The sequence below is a fragment of the Betta splendens genome, chromosome 14 (genome assembly GCF_900634795.4).
Source record: "Betta splendens chromosome 14, fBetSpl5.4, whole genome shotgun sequence".
Classification (NCBI taxonomy): domain Eukaryota; kingdom Metazoa; phylum Chordata; class Actinopteri; order Anabantiformes; family Osphronemidae; genus Betta; species Betta splendens.
The window spans coordinates 15,362,321-15,383,133 of NC_040894.2; the positions used below are offsets into that span (position 1 = coordinate 15,362,321).

General features: G+C 42.7%; 1 protein-coding gene across 2 annotated transcripts in view; it reads left to right on the top strand.

Annotated features, from left to right (window-relative positions):
- The window catches only part of opcml (opioid binding protein/cell adhesion molecule-like), a 256,167-nt gene that overhangs the window by 55,410 nt on the left and 179,944 nt on the right, over positions 1-20,813 (top strand). The window contains exon 2 of one of the 2 annotated variants that reach the window (XM_029174224.3): positions 1,356-1,388. The exons of the other annotated variant lie outside the window; for it this stretch is intronic. Coding sequence (XP_029030057.1) covers positions 1,356-1,388 — 33 coding nt within the window. The remainder of the gene's footprint in view (positions 1-1,355; positions 1,389-20,813) is intronic. 2 annotated transcript variants of the gene reach the window in all.

A 20,813-nucleotide genomic window follows, 5' to 3' on the forward strand; every position in this document is an offset into this window, starting at 1 on the left:
AAGAGTGCGCTGAGGTATTTGTGGAGCATCTCAATGAACACGGTTTGTTATAATTGCTTTGCACTGATATAAGTAAAGTGTGGTTCATGCTAAATTGGCTTTAGAGATGTAGATGAAAGATACCCATTTTAGATTACGCTGTTCTTTACATGTCTTAGAAATAATTATCTTGATGTTATCAGACTGGTGAAAAAAAACAACAAAAAATGCACTTTGAGAGCACAGATGTCTTTCTGCTGATCTCATGCCGCCAGAGCACCAAGCCCTGCAGGCTGTTGGTATAACATGTGTGGGCTGCATATGTAGGTATCAGCAGGTCTGCTCGTTCCAGCAGTGGTGACCAGTATGCAACTCATCAGCAATTTTATAGAGTTCAGCAAGACTTTGTCAGATTGGAAGAAGAGTCAATAGACAGTAATATATATAAACATGACAATGAAGGTCAGTCTCATCACACTTCAGCTAGAATTCTGATGGAAAGACAAATGCATTGTAAAAGCTGCAATGAACTGTCTATGATCATGCAGCTGTTTTGTAGCTGATACAGAAATACATTGTCATTGTAGATGTGTTACATCCAAGTACACAAAGTTGCGTAAAGTAACGAATCACAAATGTAGACAGGATACACCTGAGTATCTGCTGAGGGATTTCTTGAAGCTGCTCATCTCCTGCCTGACCAGGACAGCTTGAACATGACGACATGAAGATTACTGTCTGTGCAACAGAGAAATGAGGTTGGACAGGATGAAAGGGGAAGTAGCTTTGGGAGCTCGAGGTTGCAGCCTGAGTGTGTAACAACATCGAAACATCCCTTAAGCCATTTCTATCTCCTAACTTACCAAAGTCTCTCCCTGAAAGTTTATTACAAAAACTGATGTACAGTAATGTACAAGTAAGTGTAAGTGTCATTTTTCTAAGTACTGTAAATAGAGCAAGAAATAATAATAGCAACATTGTTGCAGATGCAATAATAACCACAAATGTAATTACTCTTCATTAAGATAATGATGCTATTTCTCAGTTTGCAATGAAATGTGTAAACAATTAGATTTTAATTAGACAAGTTATACTTATTATTTAATGGTTGGTGTTTGTACATCATATTTTAGTACAGCAAGTTTTTTAGTACAGTAATTCACACATTATGCAGCTGATACAATAGCTGACATTGGATTGCACAGCATTTTACCTGCAGAAAAAAGTTGCTTTTGATCAATTGGAAGAATAGTCTGACAAGCAGTGCTGTTTGTAAAGTGAAAAGTGGCCATATATAAAGTATTTACTCAGTCAAGAAGTAAATAATTTAAAGCCAATCCGGGCAGTGACAAGCGATGTATTTTGTCATTCCATAGAAACTGTTGCTGACACCATCCATTCATCCAAAGGTAAACATATCTGTTTCTTTGCATGTGATGTGAGTGCATTATTTTGTGAATTGTGCTTTCCTGTAAGGAAATGTATAATGTATATGTTATTGACAGTTTTCATATTCATCCTTTTACCTACTCTGAAAACCTGGTGTTTTGTGGTAGAACGATCGGTCTTCAAATCAGCAAACCAACTGCAGGAGCATTAGAGAACTGTAGAGGAGAGCTCCCGCAAAGGGCTGCATGCAACAAGCAGCAACAGAAAGCATGCAATAAAAACACTCGGCAGTAGAATTCATCAGTCCAAAAACAAATCAATTTGTAGAACTAACAATTGAGACAATGCATATGACTAAGTATGACAAATTCTAAATTTGAATATCTAACAACCAAGAGGATTCTAAGAACGATGGCAGCCAGAGCAAACAGAGAATTCTTTCAATGTCTACTGTAATGATAAACGAAAATGTATCAATCTATTTATCTATTGATCTGTCATAAGATGACAGTTTTCCTGTTCATGTTGTGTCTGTTTTCTCATCTGATGAGCCCCATGCCTCATCCTCTGAGCTTTCTCTGTCTTATCCAGCAGAAGAAACCTAAATTTCCTTATCTCACAATTTCAGATTTGACTTCATCAACAATTTGGTACAAAATTCTTTCTGCTTCAGTTCTGCCTGCTGCTACAGTGTAAAATTTAAAAGGTTTATAGTCATTATCCCACAATAAAATGGGTTTTGTGACACAGCATTGAATAAAAACAAAGAACCATCAAGCTAGTTAACCATTAGCTAACCCGTCTAAATTGTTCTCGTGTCCATTACAGTTGACGGTCGTAAAATGGCTATTATTTTTCCTGGCAAAACGTTTAACTGACCTTTGACACCTGTTTATAATTCCTGACATGTTCAGGAACAATGAAATATATGATTATTATAAAATAAGAATATCTTAACAATATTTAATTGACAGTTTCTATTTTCCAGCAGATGCATTTTGCTGCTACCTCCATTTTGTGTCAGCATAAAAACAAAGTTACCCTCATTCCCTCACATGAGATATCATTAGAAAGACCAGGATGTCCTCTATACACACACTATATTCTCACCCTCCGCGGCTGGTCTCATCCACTTTCCAAGCTCGGGTCCTCTACCAGAGGCCAGGGAGCTTGAGGGTTCTGCGCAGTATCCTTGCTGTTCCTAGGACTGCACTTTTCTGGACTGAGATTTCGGATGTTTTTCCAGGGATCTGTCGTAGCCACTCCTCCAGTTTGGGGGTCACAGCCCCTAGTGCTCCGATCACCACAGGCACCACTGTGGCCTTCACCTTCCAAGCCTTCTCCAGTTCTTCTCTGAGCCCTTGGTATTTCTCTAGTTTCTCATGTTCCTTTTTCCTGATGTTGCCATCGCTTGGTATTGCCACATCCACCACTACGGCTTTCCTCTGCTCTTTGTCCACCACCACAATGTCTGGTTGGTTCGCCATTACCATTCTGTCAGTCTGGATCTGGAAGTCCCACAGGATCTTGGCTCGCTCGTTCTCTACCACCTTGGGAGGTGTTTCCCACTTTGACCTTGGGGTTTCCAGTCCATACTCCGCGCAGATGTTCCTGTATACTATGCCAGCCACTTGGTTATGGCGTTCCATGTATGCTTTCCCTGCCAGCATCTTACACCCTGCAGTTATGTGCTGGACCGTCTCTGGGGCCTCTTTGCACAGTCTACACCTTGGGTCTTGTCTGGTGTGGTAGATCTGGGCCTCTATGGCTCTGGTGCTCAGGCCTGCTCCTCCCTATTCCTTCATGTCCTCGTGCTTCGCCCTGCCTGTGCAGCCAGGATGAGTGCCTCTGTGCTGTCCTTCAGCCCAGCCCTTTCAAGCCATTGGTAGGATTTGTTGAGATCAGCCACTTCAGTTATGTTCCGGTGGTACATCCCGTGTAAGGGCTTGTCCTCCCATGATGGTCCCTTCCAGCATCTCATCCTCTGTTCTCCACTGCCTGAGACATTCACTCAGCACGTCATCTGTCGGGGCCTTATCCTTGATGTACTTATGGATCTTGGATGTTTCATCCGGATAGTGGCTCTCACGCTCACTAGTCTCGGCCTCCTTCCTTGCGGCTAGCGTACAGTCTCAGGGTGCTGGATTTGGGGTGGAACCCTCCGTGCATGGTGAGGAGCTTTCGTGTCTTAACATCTGTGGTCTGTATCTCTTCCTTTGGCCACCTTATTATTCTCGCAGGGTATCTGATCACTGGCAGTGCGTAGCTGTTTATTGCCCGGGATTTGTTCTTGCCATTGAGCTGGCTTCTTAGGACTTGCCTTACTCGTTGGAGGTATTTGGCTGTTGCCGCATTCCTTGTTGCCTGTTCAAGGTTGCCGTTTGCCTGTGGTATTCCAAGGTACTTGTAATTGTCCTCAATGTTGCTAGTTCCTTCTGGGAGTGAGACCCCTTCTGTGTGGATTACCTTGCCTCTCTTTGTCACCATCCTCCCACATTTCTCAAGTCCGAATGACATCCCGATGTCCAAGCTGTAGATCCTGGTGGTGTGGATCAGCGAGTCGATGTCTCGCTCACTCTTGGCGTACAGCTTGATGTCATCCATGTAGAGGAGGTGACTTATGGTGGCCCCGTTCCGGAGTCGGTATCCATAGCCAGTCTTGTTTATTATTTGGCTGAGGGGGTTCAGACCTATGCAGAACAGCAGTGGGGACAGTGCATCTCCTTGGTATATGCCACATTTGATGGATACTTGGGCGAGTGGCTTCCCATTGGCTTCAAGGGTGGTTCTCCACAACCTCATCGAGTTTGCAATGAAGGCCCTTAGAGTTCTGTTGATGTTGTACAGCTCCAAGCATTCAGTGATCCATGTGTGTGGCATTGAGTCATAGGCTTTCTTGTAGTCGATCCAGGCTGTGCACAGGTTGGTGTGTCGCATTCTGCAGTCTTGGGCGACTGTTTTGTCTACCAGGAGTTGGTGTTTGGCTCCTCCGGTATCCTTACCAATGCCCTTCTGTGCTTCGCTCATGTATTGACCCATGTGCCCACTTATCTTAGCTGCGATGATGCCTGACATGAGCTTCCATGTTGTGGAGAGACAGGTTATTGGCCGGTAGTTGGGTGGGACTGTACCCTTTGAGGGATCCTTCATTATCAGGATCGTTCGCCCTTCGGTTAGCCATTCAGGGTGAGTCCCATCCCTTAGCAGCTGGTTCATTTGTGCTGCCAGGCGCTCATGGATTGCAGTGAGCTTCTTTAGCCAGTAGGCGTGGATCATGTCAGGGCCAGATGCCGTCCAATTCGTCATATCTGAGACTTTCTCTTGGATGTCTGCCATTGTGATGGTTACTGGGTCTTGTTCAGGAAGGTTGCAGTGATCTGCTCTGTGAGCCCTTGCTTGGCAGTTTTCAAAGCCTCAGGTTGCTGTACTTTATGGATAGGTGGTAAGACCACTCCCATGAAAAAGGGGCGAGTAGGGAATTAGTTTTATTCAGCACTCTGAAAACAACCATTAACATTAAGGTTTGATTAATTACAATTAACACAGCATAGAGGCATGCTGTACATGATCTTGAGCAGATTCTCACCTGCCTTCTTGAATTTAGATCTCACATTTATTGATGAAAATATTATTATTTGTGCAAGCGCTGGCCTTCCTGTGTTGCTTTTCTTGGCATTGTTACAATATCAATCTAAAAGTTGTGAAAAGTTGTGTGTAGGCAAACTGTAGTCACCTTTGGAAATCCCCAAATAGTGTCCAGATGTAGTAGCCAGTGATACTATATCAAACACAGGGTTCAAATATTGGATCTATGTCTGAAATATGAATAGTGAAACTGTTTTGATCATCACCTGCTGTGCTTGAAGTCACATTGTTTAAAAGGAAGGCGGGGGCAAAGGTCTCTGGGCAGATTTTAGAGAAACAAACAACAAATAATATTTCCGTTTTGTCCAACTGAATCCTTTATGGTGACAGGTGGATCTGGTGTGAGTATGATTTATTGACTTCCATACTGGTCCATCTCCAGTAGTGATGGTCCTGCCTGAAGGATTCAGAGTGATGTCCACTGTCCACTAATTCTTCATGGTGAGCGAGGGCAGACAAATGACATAGAAAGCTGTGTAGAATGGCTAATCAATACTGTATTTATGCCCAGTGAGGAGACAGCATTGCTCACTTGCCAGAACAACAAAGCTTCCATCGATGCATCCCAGTGGATTTCTGAGGGAAGATAATGAACATTTCTTTATTTAGAGCAACCAAAACAGAGTGGTCAATAGTTATGGTGGAAAACTCAATCTCTTTGAAAACGCCTTTAAATAATTATCACCTTTCAGAAAATGTGTTGGGTGCAACTCCCCCCTGGCTCAAAGAACCAAAACAAACCGCGTTCATGAACTCATCATCTCTCCTCGTCCTCATATGATCGTCACTTTCTTTAGATCTATTGTAAAAACCACTCCAGAAAAAAAAACAACATACTATGACCATTTTCACTACACTTATATTTGTGACTACACGTCACATGTTTTTGCAAATCTCAGGTTTACTTTTCAGTAGAATCTGTGTTCAGTTCCTCATGTAGATCTGTCCTGTGGTCCTTTCTGTCTGTGACAGAATTTAGCAGATGTTAATAGAAAGTTTTAGAACGAACGCCCCCTCTAGAGGCTTTTGAAAAGTGTTTATTACAAAAAAAATCTGGTTCATTGTTGAGACTGTCACCAAATCTCCTCTCTTCCCCTAGATGCCATTACAAATGTTTTCCTGTGCACACAGTCAGTGATTATTAAAGTCATAAGTCATTGGTAAGACCATACAATAATAGTTCCTGTAAAAACATATGGATTGGCATTTGTCGGATGGATCAGCACTAACCGTGTTTGCAATACTGGCATACTGATGTGACTACAAGCCATTGGGGAATAGCACACATCCGAATGTTCATCATCCTGTACTGTTACATACGTACTGTGATAAGATAAAATGTAAGGTGAAAGTCCTGTGTTTTTAATATGATCCCTTTAAATAAATCATTAGTCATCCTTCTGATTTAATGATGATGACTGAGATATCACTGCGGTGATACTGCGCAGCTCCAGCTGATGAATTAGTCATGGCATGATAAACAGACACCGCCGTGCACGGTGACAGCTGGAGAGGGCAGGACATATGCCACGGATGAAGTGTCAAAAATGACTGTTGAAAAATTAATAAGTAGCCTTGAATGATGGGACTGCACGCAGCGATGGTTTGTTGTGCTTTGGGCACAAAGGCAGCCTGATTAGGGGCATGTACTGTATGGCTGGAGAACCTGGTTGTTACTGTAAGAAACAGCTTGGTCTGCAATGAATAAAGTACTGGACAATTTCTAAAGGGAGTGTTTTGTTCAGCATTTTTCAGTATGTAACAAAGCAGGAAGTAATAATCTGCGTCATATACATTGCACATGGGTGTGTGGTCACTGATGGGCCATTTTTTTGTTTTGCTTAGCTGTGATGAAGACATTGCATGAAGGACTGAGCTGTCTAAGACCTGCAGTACTGCTGACTGTTCTGATCATGATTTCACCAACTCCCTTTATTAGTTTTCCTGTGATCTGCTGGGGATTTGTTTAAAATCACTCATGATTTTGTTTTCAATTTATTTTTTATTAAATCTGTGCCCTTTGTGTTATCAGTGTCATTATGTTTACATACAGTGTTACTGCCAACAGTAGCTTAATATGATACATTCCGAATATCCCCTTGTGCAAAAGAAAAAAAAAGACCCTCTCTGTCTGTGTCTGTGCTACATAAATGCGATTCCCCAACAGATTTGATAAACAGGTGATGGTCAGCCTCTAAATGGACTGTACATTTTCAAAGGCTTGCATCTAACTTTAATTTACTGCCAATAATGAAGCTGGTGTGTTTGAGGGCACTGCAGAACTTCTTACAGTACAATGGAAAGCTGGATCCATTTGACTCCTCAGTTGAGGAAATCCCTGATCTGCCAGCTAATTAGTAGACACTGTGATGAATGGGAGTACATTTCTTGCCGGCTAGCAGGTTTAACTTCAGATTAGCTGATGATGCAGATCAGCTCTTTGTGCTGGGGAGCGCAGTTGTGTTTGAACTCAGACAGTGTGCTTCTAGCCTCTTCAGTAAACACTCTGAACTAATTAGGTGATGAAGGGAACCGATGTTTGCTAAGTTAGCTCTCACAGGGTTCACAAGATTCATAGATTTGACTGCAAAAGCTAAGCTGCAGTCAGGCGGCTCAAAAGACTCTCAAGCGGCTCATCTGGCAGCGAAAACATAAAGATGTTATGATAACTACAATGCAGACACTACTCTGCCATATCATCAAAGGCATCTGCGAAGACATGGATTTTTAAAATGGAAACACAAAGAACAGTATTATAATGTGGGAACTTAATATTTGGCTATTTTTATGTATTTAAAATAGAGTTTGTTTAAAATTTATCCAATATATATTTTTTAATAAAACAAAATAATATATATATATATATTTTTTTATAATTTAATTTGTATTATTTAATACAAACTCAGCTCAATATGCTTTTATGCAAAGATATTTGTTTGTGGCTTAACCACAGTGTAGCAATTGGGTTAGGTCTCCAAAATAAAGTTGGATAAAAGATAAAAAATTATGAAACAAACAAAGAAAAACTGTACTTTCTTTACTCACTTTAAACACATCGCGAGCCCTCTGGTTTATCATGTGACCCTTGCATTGAGACACCAGTGTTAGAATTAGATAAGGTGCTTCTAACAGTCCTTTGTCCAGCTTCATTGGCACAGTTTTGTTTGGAGGACCTGCATCCCATCTGCTGGAATTATTGAGTGATTGGTTATGAGCAGCCAGACCGTAAACAGGCAAACAGCACAAACACCAAACAAATGGAGGAGGTAAAACAAAAGCAAAAACTGCCATGCATACAGAACAGGCTGAACGACCACTAAAAATGCTCCACCATTAATGAGGGCATGCAGAACAAATGAGCAGGTGCACATGGGGGGGGGGGTCGGGTGTCTGGAAATGCAGGTGGGATTCCCCAGGTAAGATCTGAAATGACAGCGATGTTGTGAATCGAGGCGAGACAACCAGAGAATGTATGAAAAACCGAATTACATTTGACAAGGCGGAAACAAGCGGTGGTACAACAGAATGGTAATTACTGCCTTACAACACATTATCAGTACATCAGTAGAAATTAAAACATTCTTTTTTTGTCCTTACACATATTCTTCTTTTATTTTGTTCTTCTCATACCTTTCATGTCTTACATCAAGTTTAGCTGTGTTTTTAAAACCACAATAAATTTTGCTTGACAGTTAAACAACATACATTTTCAGTCAGCTCAGACAAGCATGCAAGCAAAGATCCTCTGTGGTCTGACAGACACATAAAAAAAGACACCTTAAGTAAAAAAAAAAATTTCAGTGCTATTGTAACCTTCGCAGTAACGCACAACACAGTCTATCATGCAGTGTTGCTCTTAGAAGAATCAGACATATCAGCATCAAGCTATCTCAGCGCTGGTTGATAGTGTCATAGGCAGTAAAGTGCATAATTCCAGCTACACAAAAACCCCAGCAATCGCTATAGAGAAGCAACCAGGCACCAGATCATGTTGTGAGACAGTTTATAAAATTGTATGTGTGTAGATGAGCGGATAACAACATGAGAGAAACTGCCTACAGTAGTGTCTCCACAGGCTTTAAAGGAGAAGTGAGCGTTCGGGGTTTGTGGAAGGTTAGCAGGAATCTTCGGAGGCCTCTTTAAACGTGTTGACACCTCTTGGGAAGGAGCTGTTGAGCTGACGGATGGCTTTATTCATGATGGACTTGTACTGTCTCTCAAACGAGGGCTTGTTGAGGAGACGGCTGCCTGGTGCGCAGGGTTGGTAGCAATGCTTACTGCTGTTTATTGTTTATCGCTGCCTCTCACCCTGGTGTCAGACGGAAAAAACAAAAAGCAGAAAGCAGAGCAGACAACAAGCTAAAACAGGACAATAAGAGAACAAGTGTGACGTCTTGGAAGGGTTCCATGTGTTCAGGTGCAGGCAATCGCCATGTGGTTAACAGCATCTCTCATCTGTTACTGTTATAATAACACAGTCACCTTAGCGCCACGTCATCACATAAATATTATGCTGGGTGATTAGACGCCACTCCAAGAGTCATCTGTGTGTTGAGGAATATGATGATGAAACAGCAGAGCATCTCCATATTCATCTACATAATGGAGATACGAAGGAATTAAAAAGGTTTGATACACGTGTACAGTACAGTATAAAGCCAGTCATGATGCCAGGAGGTTCCTAAACCAATGATTTTAACAGTTTAACACTTCTGCGGTTTTGTCACATTAGTCAGTTCATTAGTGAGACATCTGAGCTGCTTATGGAAATCAGTTGCCAATAAAAGATATCAAAAGATCATACAATTCATCATAGGAACTGTATCAGCTTTAAACACTGCAGAGTAGAAGGATGTGGATTTAACTGGCACCTAATACCTGTACAGAGATATGCATTATGTTAAAGATAAATGTGTGTATAATGTAACACTTTAGTGCTGTCCACCATTGGGAGATGTTTGTACTGTAATGGTGGCTCATACTGTACTTATCTGATTCTAAGACCTGCGAAATGAATAAGAAAAGAATACTTGGGGAGAGAGAAACCCATCAAGAGAAGCTTGGGGCTGCCACTAAAACAAAGTGTCCGGCGTATAAAGGCTGGCCTGGAGTCTCCTGGCAATCAGAGGAGTGCAGGACAACGAGGAGCTGCCGAAATCACCGCAAAAGCTGCACAAGTGCTAATCAATAGCGTAGTGCACTGGGGGTGATCAGTCCCCGCTCGCACACCTACACTGTCCTCTCTAGAGGACACGAAGCAGCGGAGAGAGGAGAAGCTGGGGAGCGTGAGTGGCTGAACTTGCTGTTGCTACGGGCGATATCATGCCTCTGCAACGGACTCTTCCTGCAGAGTGGTGACTGGCTGATAGGTGACTACTGCACAAGTAAATACTTGTTAATACGTGATTCTCGCCGGTTTATTTGGCTGCTGTTAATTTGATGTGGCGCTGATGAACTGTCAGACACAGTGAGGTGTAAAGAAGACGTTTTCTGCTCAATGAATCACTCTGACAGACGGCGCAAATAGAATCTTTGCTCAGACCTTCATCTGTATTTAAAAACGACTGTAGAGCTCATTAAATCATCTGCTACTGGAACGTGCTTTAACATAATGGTGCACACACTATTGCAACAACTCATTTCTCTAACTACTTGTGTTATAGTGAGTCACCTTTAATGACTCAGTGTTGCCTTGGTCTCTGTGATGACCTTCATCTACGAGGGCGGCGCCTTCTGTGCATATGTATCTGTGCCTGTCTTTGAACCCTCCATTTAACTGTTGCTTTGGTACAGTAAGTACAAATTTCCCCAGATAGAAACATCAGACTGTGTGTGTGTCACCACTACTGTTCCCACTGTCGGAGGCCTCACAGTCTGTCCTGCTGATTCAGTGTGTAAACCCTCTCTTTGTGCTCTGTAACTAGACTGCTGCATGGACACGTGATGACGGAGGACGGGGGGTGGGAGGCACTGTGCATTGTGTACTGTACTGTACCAAATTCATGCTTCTGCATTAAACAGTGGCTGTAGACATAAGGTATGAATGACAGAAACCTATCCTCAGAGTAGCAGGCAGCGCTGTGACAGATGGCGTGTGCCCCATGGAAGCCTAATCTCAACATAATGGAGCCCGGGGTTCCATGAAGGTGCAGAAGGAAGTGAGACAGTAAAACAATAAATTTACTGGCGTGTGAGAACCCACAACAGTACAAGTGGATTTAAATGAAAGTGGACAGAAAAGAACTGGTACAGCTGCCTGGCTTCAAGCCATCAAATCGTACATAAAGTAAGATAGTACTAATAATAGATCAGCTGTGCAGAATATTCATTCATTCGTTCTATTGATACTCAATTGAATGGCTTGTAAAAAGTACAAATCAATAGTCTGAGAGGTTTTCTATAACGGCAGATTTTTTCAAAGAATGTAATTGCCCAAAAAGCATGAGTATCATTCATTGAACTCAGTGGAGTAATGGAATATACTGTACCCTATAGTTTGGGGTTAACATCCCTTCTGCTTTTAACAACCAGTCTAAACTTCTGAGGAGTGAGGAGACTGGTTAATGGAGTCCTAGGAGATACCTGATGCCCTGTTCTGGCTGCAGCAGAGCTCTGTTTTTTTTTTTAGTAGTCACTACTGTTGCCTCACAGTTAGAAGGTCCTGTGTTTGATTCCAGGGTTGCCAGGTTTCTGGTTCTCTGGTTTGTCAGTGTGAGGGACCGAGTCAGTCAGTAAAAAAGCCACAAGTCAATACCAGTCAAAAAAAGGTATTTATTACAAAAAAAGGTGCCTCAAGTAGCAGCACATAGTCCAACATAACACGTCCCCCAGCGTGCTTCACCAAACAACACTTCCCAAGTGAACAAAGGGAACTTAAATATTGACCGAGTAAACCATGCCTAACCCCAAAGGGGGAAAAAAGAACACAATAGAAAATCATTATCCAAAGGGATGGTCTAGGATGAAGCCCACCTCATGCCCAACTGACAGCTGGGATAGGCAAAGGTTCAGCACCCAGACTCTTGTGCTCAGCACTCCTGTTGCTCTGGAATAAAAATGTGCCTTCATGTGTACCATTGGGAGCATATGTTGCTCTAAAACCTCTTGAATGATGGTGCTTTCCAGGCTGTGAGAGCTGTCCAAGCCATAGGCACTAACGCGCCCCCATACCATCGGAGATGGAGGCTTTCAAACTGCCCACTCTAAGCTGAAGCTACTTCTCAGCTCTGTAGGTCACGTTTTTGCTGACATTTTGCTTCAGACAATTTAAAATGAGCTTTATTTGCCTCAGACTGTTTTAATGAACTGTGTCTGTCTATCTCATTTGAGAAGCCATGTCTCTTTGAAATGCTCATTTCATACACAGTCATGTTATTGACCTATTCCCAATTAACCTAGTTGTCAAATGCTCCTCCGTCTGCTGCCATCAGACTGAAAAAGGGAAGTGTCTAGTTTGGTTCTATTGTGAATAAAATATGGGTTGATAATGTTTCTTATCTATGTTTTATACAGCCAGCAAACTAGAATTCTGCAAGGCTTAGTCCTACTTAACCTGATGAACAAAATAAGTGAATTCATCCAATTATTCTATATCCTAAAATATAAAGTGCATTGTCACCAGAAAATATCAAATTGTAACCAACTCCTTTCCTATTTCAAGTTTAAAACAGTTAAAAGACAAAACATTGACCTGATGAGCATACAATTGAAGGATCAGCCGCACACTGTGGACGTGCTGCGTACCTGTCTCATTTCCACTCTAACTGAATTTGCATCAGCAAAAGTATATGATCGAGATAAAAAGATGTAATGAATGTCACAGCTGTAGTAGTCAGTCTTTGTTTTACACACATACATCCTAGAATACAGAACTCTTTAATGTACAGTAATTGTGTCTTATTCTCACCTAATGAGCTGACTCCGTCTTCACATTGATCTGTATTCATTCACCAGCAGTCATGTAGGTTCTCACCAAGTGCAACTTAAAATAGCAATAAAAATGTGTCTTCTTAAGCTATAACTAAGTCAGTACCAAAGCACTACAAGCACTCTGCAATAATCCTACTATCTTCCTACGCAGTCCGGAACCTCTGATGAAAGTCTGCAAAGATCAAGGGGATATGTCAAGCGATTTCCAATTTCCCCAACCTAATATAATAGAGTCATTCTTCAAAAGGTCCCTCTTTTGGTGCTTCCATATATTGTCCAAGTTCTTCTTCAGTCGTTCTACAGTACATCAGCAGCAGAGATTTGTGCAGCACCACATACTGTACAGCGTTGGATGGCTCTGTCAATAGAAATTGTTGATGGTTATTTTAAATTACGAGCAATAGCACTTGGTGGCCAGTGAGTGTGCTACATGGAAAAGGACTTCCACTACACTATGTTATACCTTTTTCCACTGGAGACAAAGTCCACCCTGATGCTTTTTAGTCCAAGATGAAATGGTGCATGTTCCTCCGCACCTTTAGGAAATTTGTTTGTTATCCAAGGAAGACGTGATACATACTTTAACTTCCAGTCTACTTTATTTCTTCTCCGGGCTGTTTGCATGATGCAGAACGGCTGAATGTGGACTGACGAGTAGCCGTGACTCAGCAGCTTCCATGAATCCTCAGTGCTGCGTGATGCCAGGTGTGGAATCAGATGTTGCTGACTGACAGAAGGTCATGCAACATTTCACCAGGCCACATGTGCACCTCGCCCAGCTTCTGACCTATAATGTGCTGTAGTGCTCCACACACGTCCAAATTCAGATTAGGATTCAGAAACTAGAGCTTTAAACTGTAGCTTTCTACAGTTTATAGCTGTAGTTTCTGAAATAGTTGAAAAGAAAAGAAAGGAAAATTAATTTACAGTTCGCTTCAGACATTGAATTGATCATTGTGACATCTTTACAAGCAGATCAAACAGAACAGTTGTGACAACACCATGTTAGAAAGTGCTGTAGTTTAAAACATGAGGGTTTCTTATACAATCACATGAACCAGAATAAGGTCTTTGATCTTGACTGAAAGAGACAAGAGGATTTATTGCATGACTCTAAATACAGCAACAGTACAAAGATGATCCAGATGACAAAGGCACGTACTGTACATGCAGTGCACAATATAAACACTGTGGTGATCCGTCTCAGTTTTATGTATGTGTTTGGGAAACGCATGCTGCTGCTTCAGCGTGGGATCAGGTTGAGATTTTGGTTTCCTGCTGACATAGCTGTGTTTCTTCTTTTCACTACTCATTCTAACTATGTACAGTAACAGCTACCACAGAGACTATAATAAAACTGTAGGTGCTATCAGTCCAGAGAAATTACAGTGATTCAAGTGAAAAAAAAAAGCCAGGAGGCAGTAGGTGTGACTGCTTGACCATCTCCTTGGCTCCTTTGTCTGTATTGTAAGAAGGAGCTTGTGCATCTGCAGCTTTACACGCTAAACTCACCATCCACAGCAGTGGAAAAGTCAGACTACAGCACATTTTCAGTGTTAAAATGTGGCTTTATCTTTTAATTTTTAATGAAATCAAGCCTTTTACAAGGTCTTGACAGTTTAGCTTGAGCCGCAAGCTGCATGAGTTCTGTTAGAATCCCGGGTCTGGCCTGGCCAGCCGTCTGGTGCTCTCCTTCTCACCACACTGTTTCTGTTTTGGACCATGCCTCAAATACACTCCCAGCCCATCAGTCTGTGCTGGGCCAATACCAACATCTCCATTACTTGCTTGCCTTGCTTATGTTAGTCAGGCATTGCATGTAGTGGTGCTTTCCTTTACCTTGCTTTTGTTCAGCCATGCTAATTTTGTCCAGGCTCTGCTCTAGCACTTGTTTACGTTTAGCCTCAAAAGGTTGGTTTTCGCTTTCTGTAAAAATTACATGTAAGACGTGTAAGGGAGTCAAGTCATGCTAGCGGCTGTATGCAAACTGTTGAGACAGACTTACGCTGTCCAGCATTCAAGATGCTTGCAGCTGTTCACAACAGCTCCTGTCCACTTTGTTTTATTTAATACTTTGCTAATTTAAGCAAATTCACTCTTGTTTTCTTTGAGGATATTAGTGTACATAACTGTACACAAGCTTTTTCTCTTAGACTGGTGCAGTACAAACGTTGCTAAAAAGCTATGATGGGCGTCGGGGCCAGAGTGTGCATTGTTCACACCACAGAGCAGTTGATCGCGCTGCGCAGCGCCAGACACGACAGACACAAGATCCCTGCTGATCTGCTAGTGAGGAACCGACGTGGACGTCACTCTGGAAGACTGCAACGAGAGAAAACGAGACGCTTCAGACCCGCTCTCCTGTCCGTTGTCACGGGTCACGTGAGATCTCTCCCAAATAAGATGGATGAGCTTGTGGCGCTCACACGGCACCAGCTGGAGTACCTGGCTGACTTCACTAATCCCGGACTCGACTGTCGCACTGGAGTGTGGACAACTAGAACTGCTGCGAGCGGACAGAACGGAGAACAGTGGTAAGAGGAAGGGAGGGGGTCTGGCTGTGTTTGTGAACAAGAGATGGTGTAAACCAGGACACAGCACCATTAAGGAAAAACTGTGTAACAGAGACATTGAGCTGTTAGCGGTGGCATGAGGCCATTCTACCTGCCACAGGAGTTCACACACGTTATAATAATTGCTGTGTACGTCCCACCATCCGCTAACGCTGACACAGCTTCTGAGACCCTGCTCTCAGTCACCAGCAGGCTGCAAACACAGCACCCACAGGCCCTCTTCCTGATCTCTGGGGACTTTAACCATGCACCTCCTTCAGCTGCTCTGCCTACATACACCCAGTATGTGACCTGCCCCACCAGAGACAATAAAACACTGGACTTACTCTATGCCAACACCAAAGAGGCCTACACTGCATCCTCCCTCCCACCGCTGGGCAGAACTGACCACAACATCCTGCATCTCCTGCCTGTGTATAAACCTGTTGTACACAGGCAGCCGGTGGTGCCCCGCACAGTGAAGAGGTGGACAGCTGAGAGCGAGGAGGCTCTCAGGGACTGTTTTAACACCACTGTGTGGACGGAGCTCTGTGACCCACATGGGGAGGACATTAACGCAATAACAGACTGTGTAACGGACTACATAAACTTCTGCTGTGAAAACACTATTCCCACCAGGCGGGTTCGGTGTTTCACCAACAGCAAGCCTTGGGTCACCCCAGATATTAAAGCTCTGCTAAAGGAGAAGAAGAGAGCATTTAAATCAGGGGACAGGGAGGAGCTGAGGAGGGTGCAAAAGGAGCTGAGGAGGAAAATCTGTGAGGGGAAGTCCAGCTACAGGAGGAAGATGGAGGAGCAGCTGCAGCAGAACAATGTCATTGAGGTGTGGAGGAACCTGAAAACCATCTCAGGCTTCAAAACTCCACACCCACCGGCTGAGGGGGACCTGAGCTGGGTCAACGAGCTGAACTCACACTTCAGTAAGTTTGACCAAGCACCCACTGCAGCTGGACCAGACGGCATCAGCTCCAGACTCCTAGAGTCCTGTGCAGGCGAACTGTGTGGAGTTATGGAGCATGTCTTCAACCTGAGCCTCAAGCTGAGGGTGGTACCACAGCTCTGGAAGACCTCCTGTGTGGTACCAGTGCCCAAGACACCGCACGCCAAAGACCTCAGCAGCTTCAGACCAGTGACTCTCACATCTGATGAGGACACTGGAGAGACTGCTCCTGGGTCACCTCTGCTCTGTGGTGGGAACCTACCCGAACGCGCTGCAGTTTGCTTACCGACACGGCATCGGAGTAGATGACGCCACAGGGAAAACGAAGGAGATGGTGGTGGATTTCCGCTGCTGTCATCACACCAATGCACATCCAGGGGAGGGACATTGAGAGAGTTGACTCTTACAAGCACTTGGGAGGTCATCTAAACAATAAACTGGACTGGACTATTAACACTAGACTGCCTACGGAGCAGCCAACTCTCACTTTGGGAGGACTACCTACGAGGCAGTCGATTCGTACGCTGCCTTACCTGATCGGCTGCCATTGTTCTGCTAACGGGGCCGTTACCTGCGCACCACAGGGGGGAGGCATGCTAAGCCACTTCAACAAAACCTGTGTGAGTCTGTGTTTTTCAGTCCTGACACTGGCCTGACAGAGGCTGTGGTCCTCTCATGGAGACATGAAAACACACAGAACCAACAATGGTACTGTGGGGCCCAATAGGCCCAAATAAGGCCCAATAGGTCCCTATTGGACCCTCGCTGTGTGAAGGAGAGAGATCGCAGGTCTTTCCTACCACAGACTGTACAATCAGAACTCTTAACTGCATTTATTCTGTTCATGGATGTGTGCTCTATTTAAGGATGTGTGTTTGTATGGTTTCTCTCTGTTTTCTGTCCTGTTGCTGTTGTAAGGTGCAATTACCCTGCTGCGGCACTAATAAAGGTATTCTTATTCTTCTTATTCTTAAAATGTGCAAACATTAATTATATGGGTTACATTTAGAGAGGAAAATTAATGTGTTATGTGGAAACATTACATTTATACATTTATATTTACATTAATAGAATACACACACACACACACACACACACACACACACACACACACACACACACACACACACACACACACACACATAAACATAAAAAAGTATACATATACTTTTTTTTTTAAGTCTTAATATATGATTCCACCAAACGAACAAATCGATGACTGGAGCTTTGGTAGATTGCTCAGGTAGACTGGGCCCTTCCTGCTCAGAATCGAGCATGAAGGAGGCAGAAGCGCCAAACTAGCAAGAAACCGTACAAATTGAACTTAAGTGGATTGGAATTGGGTTGGCACATGATGTGAGTGTCAGATTTGGGAAAGGTTGAACCATCACACGTTTGGGTGTCAGTTGACTTGCGAGATGTGCAGTACTGTATATTCACTCCTTGGTTCCTGGGTTTTGTCAGATTTCGGGTTCTTGTTCCTGGTTTTGTTTCCTTTATAAATGATCTGCCTATAAATTTCTGTCTAGTGGTGAAAAATCCAGGCTTTACTTGTGTTACCCTTTATAGTGAATATAAACATTTTAATTAATTATACTGTTACGACTCTAGACTCCCAGCATACCCTTTCTACAGCATTACTTGTTCTGAATGAAGTGGTAAAGACACGGTGTTGCCATGGGGACTTCCAGTTTCAGTACCGCTGCCTTGGCATCTATGCTTTCCATCTGCAAATGAATGTATTTGTGTTATAGTTCCAATGCTGTCACAGTGGCCTGATTATAAGCATTAATGATCAGAGTGGGCCCTCTGATCCCAACTGTGATCTGAAAATAAATATCTAAACACAGATGAATGAACTGGCAGAATGCAGTTGAATCAATGCCCAGATTAATTGCCTAATTTACACTAGAGCAACTTGAAGATCAAAGCTGTGGCTGGTGGAAACCTGTCATGTCTTAGCTCAGGTGACATACTGTAAACTGCTTTTCCCCAGTCACATAATAAAAGCGCAGGCTGCACTTTTGTTACCAAATGTACGTTTTTTTTATATTCCTGAATGCTGTTATAAAAGATGCATGAGTGAAAAAAATAAAAAAAAGCTTGACACATTTGAAAGGAAACAGGCTCAAAGGCAGACAGACAATGTACCATAAATAGCTTTCTAACCTCTGTCCATGCTTAGTGAAAATAGACTTGCTTCTACTATACAGGTCCCAACACATTCTCATCAGACCGACAGAATGGGACAAATATTGGCTTGTATTATAATTTATTGATTCAGTTCTCAATTACAAAGTTTGCCCAAATTTGGTGTCTTTTCCATGTATTTGTGTAAGGTCTTACTAGAGAAGGTCCCAGGTTCAAACCCCCACCAGAGCACCAAGTGTGTCCTTGAGTAAGGGCGTCCTGCACGGCAGACCACTGCTCCCCCAGGGAATGGGTTAAATGCAGAAGATCAATTTCATTGTCACATTGTATTTGATTATGACCAATAAAGGCTCTCTTCTAAGAGATGACCTTTGTTTTGAACATTTATTACATTCTCTGGATTTTTTCATCTCTACAATCTGTGGAAAGAAACAAAGGGCATAAGAAAACAGGTGTCACCAAAGCATCAGATGATATGATATATGACAGCTTTTTTCAAATACTGGCCAAGCTGATTACTGCTCATTGTTAGAAACACCAGGCTAAGAAGGCAGGCAGTCCTCTCTGCTGGTTTCTAGTTGGTTTCTTTTCCTTATTAACACTGGAGGCAGGGGGTGGAGGGATGTGATTGATCGTTCCTTACTCACAAACGTACCCTGTGCACACACTGTAAGTTGCACTTGTATTATACAAATAGCTCACGATGAAGATCAAGGGCAGTGCAACGTGCAAACGAGAGCTTAGCATTTTTAACAGGCTTGATTTTTAATTATGAACGGCCCTGTTTGGTGTTAGAGCTTCTTTTTCACTGTAATGCTTTAAACCTGTTACAGAGCTACTGTAAGACTGTTAAGCATATCAGACGTGTTCTCATCAAAACTACTGGAAGCAGTGGGATGATGTCGCAGCTGTCTTCATGACAGCAGAGCTCTTCAAACACTGTTGCTATGTAGAGTTTAACAGGTTCAAGCATAGATCGTCTCACACTTTGCCACAGGGACTATGGACAAAGAGTCATTATTTGGTAAGCTGGTTCTAACGTGGTAAATTCTGGAAGTGACTAGAATATAAACCACTATACAGTAGCTCGTCACCTTTGGTGTGATAACATATAATGTTTCTTATGGCTTCTTCTATGTTTAGAGCAGACTGTGATTTTAATCAGACTGATGTTTGACTTTCAAATCACCTGACTTTTTTGTGCATCCTCAAGTCTCATACAGTGTTTTTCTAGTGGTCCAATAAGGTGCTGGCAGAAATAAAATCTAACACATACATGTAGTCTGTAGAAGTACTACAGTGTAAACCCTGTAGGGTTGGGTGGTTTTATTGCTCACTATCACACTAGTCGCACAAGTCTTCTAGGTTTTAAAACCAAATAAAAACGCTCTGTTTCTAAAATATGATATTCAAATCCAATCAAAGTTTTATTTTTTTAGGCCATATTGGCAGATCACAAATGTGCCTCCTGGGGCTAAGGCTCTGTCCTAGAATCCTTGAACTGGATAATGGAAATGCCACCAACTCAACTCAGTAGATCCTCTGAATACCACCATTATGGATTATATAAACATATAATAAGGACCTCAATCGGAAGAATAAACACACAGACAGCAAGAGACGGGAGATCACCAAACCAATAAGAGAGAGCGAACAGTAAGAAGCACAGAAGGAGGAAGAGGCTCCTGGGGGATGTGCTGTTATATATTACTATGCTAGTATTAGGTCCAAATCATGACTCGAAGTCCCACAAAAGTAAAAGCTGCTTTGTATTGAGGTTGATGATATTAAGTGACAGTAGGTTTTTCTTGTCATGATAATAATTTTGCCGTCGGTGTCATTTTTTAAGTAATAACTGGCGTCAGCATCGTCACTGTCTCATATCAGTGTAGCACAGACTCTAGTTCACGCTCAAATGAAAGAAGCCAATTTAGGTGTTATTTTCTACCCTAATATATGAAGAATGAACAAACGATGAGTGAAAGCAGCAGCTGCAGCGTGTGCTGTTTACTAACCGATCCTTTCAAGCCTCCTACTCTTACCTTTGGTTTGCCGTCACCCCCATATCAACCTGTGCAGTGATAGTGTGCCAGGTCGCGGAGCGGATTGATTCTCCTTTTATGCAGGTCTTTGGCAAATGACATTCAACGACTAATGTGGTTCCCCGGGAGGTCGTTTATTTAGGTAATAGCCTAAATAAAACTGCA